The sequence below is a fragment of the Athene cunicularia genome (genome assembly GCF_003259725.1).
Source record: "Athene cunicularia isolate RWA chromosome 3 unlocalized genomic scaffold, athCun1 chr3_part1, whole genome shotgun sequence".
Taxonomy (NCBI): Eukaryota; Metazoa; Chordata; class Aves; order Strigiformes; family Strigidae; genus Athene; species Athene cunicularia.
This window is the reverse complement of record NW_020799097.1, coordinates 105530116-105536179: the sequence shown is the minus strand read 5'-3', so window position 1 is coordinate 105536179 and position 6064 is coordinate 105530116. Positions and strand designations below refer to the sequence as shown.

General features: G+C 37.8%; 1 protein-coding gene across 1 annotated transcript in view; it reads left to right on the top strand.

Annotated features, from left to right (window-relative positions):
* Positions 1–6064, top strand: part of LBR (lamin B receptor) — a 22722-nt gene that overhangs the window by 4325 nt on the left and 12333 nt on the right. The window contains exons 2-3 of the mRNA XM_026845094.1: positions 3995–4175; positions 5676–5864. Coding sequence (XP_026700895.1) covers positions 4011–4175; positions 5676–5864 — 354 coding nt within the window. The 5' untranslated portion in view covers positions 3995–4010. The remainder of the gene's footprint in view (positions 1–3994; positions 4176–5675; positions 5865–6064) is intronic.

Sequence of the window (6064 nt, the reverse complement as noted above, 5' to 3'; positions counted from 1 at the left end):
GCCCTCCCCTCCCCCGGCACGTGGGTCGCTTCCTGTCAACACGGCGCCGCCGCGGCCCCGCGTGGGGAGCTGGGGTTCCGGAGGCTTTCCGTCAGCTCTGGTGGAAAGCCTTTTGAAAGGGAGAAGCCTCGTTTCCCTGCCTGAGGATTGACAAGTTTTTTTGATTACCGTGCGGTTGTTTGCGCTCGTTTTCAGCGGTGAAGCTGATTTGACTGTTCAGTCGAGCCAAGCTTGAACCGGTGGTAGATAGTGCCACCATTATGGAGGTAGAGAGCTAGAAATGTGAAATGAGTAACGGTGATCCTGAAAAGGTCCTGCACAGCTCGGTCTCTTGGTGAACTCGGTAGTAACTTTCAGTGTAGGAAGCTGTGTCTTGTTAGACTTGACTGGCAGTTTTCTTCCTGCATTTCTTCTTTTCTTGCATTCAACTGGTTCCCTCCTCTGACATAGACAACATTACCTACCCGTGGTGAAATGTCAGAATTAGTGACTAGAATCACTGGATGTGTATGAACTTTGCTCTCCGAAGAGGGAAACCTTTGGTTATTCGTTTTTTTTATTTAGTTTTTCTTAAAACTGTGCACCCAACTTCTGATGATGTGGTATAATCTTCTGGTGACTACAACCTATCAGTCTTTTTTCTTAATATTTTCTTGACAGGAGTGAAATACCTTTCCAAGTATCTAGCGAGAGGGTCATTAAGAAAGGCCAGAAGTGGATGTATGGGGAGATATGTTTCTCTGCCATGTTTCTCTTTAATTGTTTTGTTCTTGACTGAGTCAGCAGTAACTCCTTCTTGACCAACTTTTAGGCTCCAGGGAGTTTTGTGTTAATTGTCTTGGTTTGGTATAGGGTGCAAAATCCATTAGAGACTGCCTTCCTAAAGGAGAATCATCATGGTGTAGAAAAAACAAATTTCACCTTGGGAGTAAGTGAATATACTTGTGGTCAGGTACCTGTACAGTACAGGGTTCATTGCATGAAATAATTCTCATTTGAGGTTTCTTGGATATATATTATGAAGCCCTGTGAATTAAAAGACTACTATATAAGACTGCTGCAAACATTAGGTTGATGCCAGCTGATACCCTGAAAGTTACAGGGTGGTGTAGGGACTCCTATCTTTATTTGTCTTGATGCCAGTAATGGTTTTTGTTATCTGAACAGATGAAGGCTGTCTTTAAAAGGTGTAGCTTTTTGAAGTGGGATACTTGGAATGAGGCTTGCAAACCTCCCTCACAGGAGGCAGAGGGGTGCAGAACAAGGTGATATTTTTTGGTAGGGTAAGAAGTAATATATACTTTTTTTTTTTAGGGTTTAATGTTTGATCTCATTATTAAGCTTTAATATTTAAAGAAAAATGGAGAAATAAGTAGGTCTTTCCATCAATAAGATTGTTCATTACCTTTGTTTGAATCACGGGATAGTATTTCCATTTGCATAAATTCATTTATTATTCTAGAATTTAATTTTGTTGATATCTACCTCAGGCTGAATTATATAACACTGATTTATCTTCATGTCCTTCAACCACATTTTCCAACTTCTCAAAACTAATTTCATCTCTTAGAACAAGGTTGGAGGAGGGGAAAGAGGTCTTTCGGTCTTTGAATCATCAGGTTACCTTTTCTTCGGGCTGTCTTCATGTTTGTGTACAAAAACGCTGGGTTTTGAAGTTTGACAGAGATTTGAATTTTATTATCCTTGTGAAGTTGTATTTAAATTCTGAAGTGGTGGTTATAAATTGTAAAAATCAGTTTACATGACCTTAGTAACAACTTTGTGAGAGATTGTTTCTCTTTTTCAAAAAAGGACTTTAACTCCAAAGATTCTGTTTTTCACAACTTTGTCCTAGGATGTGGCACCTTAGTCCTAGTCAGGCTCTGAGTTTACAGATGATGCCTGAGGTGTTCCAGGTCGAGAGAAGAAGCAGTTGGCTAGAGCATAGGAAGTACAGCAGCAAAAAGGAAATTAAGTCATAGATCAGGTTATGACATCTGGTGAAAGCTGTGACTGGACTTGGTGGACGACTGGTTGGGCTATTTATTGAAGAGGAGGAAGAAGCTGGAGCTGTGCTAGAGACTGGGGAAAGAGCAGTAGTAAAGGTGGATCTCCTAAAGAACTGTCTTTTGGGTGAGAAAACTGGACAAAGGAGACAGAGATGGGGATTGAGATCAGATCTTGAGTCCAGAGGTGGTGAAGAGGAACTGTAACTAGTTTGGTGAACCATGACAGAAAAGACAGAAAACTCCCAAGGAATTAAAGGGGTGTAAGGAGAGAATGGAGAAGAATTTGAAATTAAAATATGGGAATGGTATTTCACGGAGTCATAAGAAATAAGGCTATGAATTTGAGGGGGTAAACTGACTGGGATAAAACAGAATCGGAGGAATGGAAATTCAGAAAGGATAAGAAAGTTACAAGAAACACTAGGTTAGAAGCCAGATGAGCTGGAAGAGTGTGTACCTACAAGCGTAGACTAGAACTATGATGATTTTTCTAACTGGGGAGTATCAGTGAAACCAAATGATAAAACTCCTTCAGTACAGCAAAGGAGATGGCCAGATGTTTCTGTTCTGAAGCAATTTGGAATATTAGCAGTAAAATCCACATGAGGGAATTTTGCTGAGTTTTTGGTTTCTTATTTGGAGAGCTACACAGGTGTAAAATCTTAACAGCAGCTTCAGGAAATGCCAGAATGAAAGTTGATTGAAAAGCCTCACTTTGCCCCATCTGCTAGTGCGTTGTGAAGGTCTGTGATTGCCTATTAACAATGGTTTTTGCCAAAGAATCTTAACTTTTCACTGCAAGTTAATGTGTAATGAATGAGTATCTAGTTTCATATTTGTTTTCACCTTGTTTTGTGTGGCTTCACATCTTATTTATAGCAAGCAAGTTAAGATGCTTTGGAAAAAAAAACCCATTTGCTGGTTTGTTTCATGTCCCATCCTGTCGTATGTCATCCCAGTCCCCCTCCAGTTGCTATATTTATTGTACAAATGGGGATAGTGCATAAGTGAGTATGTATTTTACCATAGACTTTTAAGATACCCTCACTTTATATGCTGAGATCTGAGTCACAGAAGTTCAGGTTAAAAGTATCTTCTGCTATGGATACCTATTTTCAGAAGGCAATGCCATAATACAAGACACTTTTCAAAGAGTTACACGGGACTTTACATTTAAAGGCATTACTTCCTTTAAGTTGCAGTTGTGGTTTTCCCAGCACCCTGGTATGGGCAGACCAAGGGTGGTAGCTACTTAAACCATGTTTTGCTAATCTCGTGGTGCAGTCAGGGGGATAGAATTTAGTTTTTCAGGATATTATGTGATTGCTCTGATACTGTACCTTGTTTTCCTACAGGCCCCTGCAAAAGGCATTGCATGCTTTGTGCTAAACAGGTGAAAAAGAAAAAATATTCAACTTGTACAGGAGCTTAAATTCTGGTGTTTTCTAACTTACTTGGCATAGTAATTTGAAGAAAGTATGGAACGTGGCTGTGTGTATTGCATAGTGACATTTTTTTAACATTTAGAAATTATTACTTCTGTAATTTTTGTAGAAATACAGGAAAAGAGGGTTAGAGGACACTTAGATACCATCGGATTTACTTTTTTCCCCTCTAGATAAGATCCAACTGCATTATGTCATTTTGGTCAAATACATGCTTTGCCTGGTTTTGATGGTCTCTGATGATGGAGATTATATATCATAGTTGAATGCTGGTCTAGATGTACTATTAATACATTTGAACATTTTTTCATAACATCTAACTTCAGTCTTTGCTCTATTTGAAGCCTGTTCTGTCTACTATTGATTTGGAAAACAGATCATTGCTTTTTTTTCCTTACCAGGCAGCTTTTTGACTATTTAAGGTGAAGAATTGTTTACTTTAAAGTTTTCCTGTTCCAGCCTAAATTATATGGAAAGAGAGTAGGAAAAAATTAGGCCTAATGTATAGCTGTCATATGTATTAATATATTTCTTTTCTAGGGATTACTTCTGGAAAATGCCAAACCAGAGGTTTGCTGAGGGCGAGGTGGTGATGGGCCGTTGGCCAGGAAGTGTCCTGTACTATGAAGTGCAGGTGACTAGTTATGATGATGTTTCTCATCTTTATACTGTTAAGTACAAAGATGGGACTGAACTTGAGTTGAAAGAAAGTGATATAAAGGTGAGTACACATTTATATAATTATCAGTATTTCTAATGGAAGATTATTGATTTTGTGATGTAGATAAAAATACAATTTATAGTTGGATAGTTGCTTTGCAAGTTTTCATTAACTGTGTCTTCAAGAAATGGTTGCTAAATAATACCTTTTTCCTACATGACATCTCAAGTAGTTTAGAATGCTGACTCTGTCTTTAAAGAAGTGTGATCATTTTCTTTATGTTGAAAAAGGTGATACATTTGGGAAAAACATGTCTGATTGTTCAGGAACTCCATTGCATGATTGTTCATGAAAAATTCATTTTAGGTAGCTTATAAAGCTAGTAAGCAGAGGGTTGTACCAATTTGACCTTTTTTCCATCGTTAAATAAGAAAATTTGAAAACAACTGCAAGCATGTAGTTAAGGATCACTGTAAATACAAACAGTGCATCCCTTTTAAGCACATAGTTAAAACATGTGAATAGCTTGTACTGTTTTAGGGCCACAAAGGTTTCATAAGGTATTTTTCTCTATTTGTGACAATTAGGGACTTTTGAAAAAGGGTCAGGTCATGTATATGAACACATCCCTTCCTCCTTACATATCTTTATTATTTCATTGCGTGTAACTAATAAAGGCCTTTAAAACTCTACATACAAGTTTCATTTAAGTTTAAAATATGGTGATGCATGAGACAAAAAGCTATTTGAATGTTTGCTGTAGTTGATTTTTAGGGCCTGTTCCGAAACGTGCGTAAGTTCAAAGCTAACTTGTGTGTCTTTATGTGAACTGTAGTTTCAGTTTTTGGTGGCAGTGCACATGCCCTGTAATTGACCTTTTCTTTTGGGACAAAGTGTTTCTGCCTTGATCTAGACAATGATTTCACTGCTTTCAGACTTCCTAACTTGTTTACTTTGTGCTTGCAGGTTAGCAAACTCGGGTTGAGAAAATACCTTTCATAGGCACAAATGCTTTATGATAAAGAAAGCTGTGTTGTGGAAATTTGACATGGGAAAATAAGCATCATACACTGCAGAAGAGTAAAACTGAGTACTTCTGGGGAAAACTGTTTATAAATGATATGTTTATGGCATCTAATTTAATGATTTAGCTGACTTGGGGTTTTTTAATCTTGATCTGAGCTGTGTTGCCTGAAACAGATCATTGCATCTTGATATGCCAAATGTATTAATAAAGCTAAATAATTGAAATAATTGAAATTGAAAAGAATTGAAATGATTCATTTACTTATGCAAAGGCTTAAGAGGGTAGTACACTTAAGAACTTGCTGCTCACATTGATAGCTTACATCCATATCCAGGATTATTTCAGTATTACCAGCAAAATGACTATGCTGTAGTTGCTCTTTCTTAACAGCCTTTATACACCATCAGTAAAGGAAATAAGAGATTTCTGTAGAACTGTATGCCAGAGTCCTCATCACAAAACCCCTCAAGTTTCTAAAATAGTTCTTTGGAACATATAAGATTTTGCTTTCTTCCCCTCTTTCTTTCTTTTAGTCACACTCATCATTCAAGTACAGGAAGGGCCAATCTTCTTCAAGCTCTCCCTCCAGAAGAAGTACTAGCAGATCTCGATCTAGATCTCCTGGTCGACCAGCAAAAGGCAGACGTCGTTCTTCTTCCCAAAGCAGAGAACATAAAGATGACAAAAAGAAAACCATTCAGGAAACCAACTTAGCTCTACTGGTATTAATTTGTTTGTTTGATCTTTGTGGATTTGTTGGATTTTTTTTTTAAACAAATTTTTGCTATTTGCACAAGATTTGTTTGATGTTTACTGGGTTTATTTTTGTAAAAGCTAGCTGTAGTTCATGTTCCCTGATGTCTTGGTTTAACCCCAGCTTCCAGCTAAGCACCACGCATCAACTTGCTCACTCCTCTCCCCC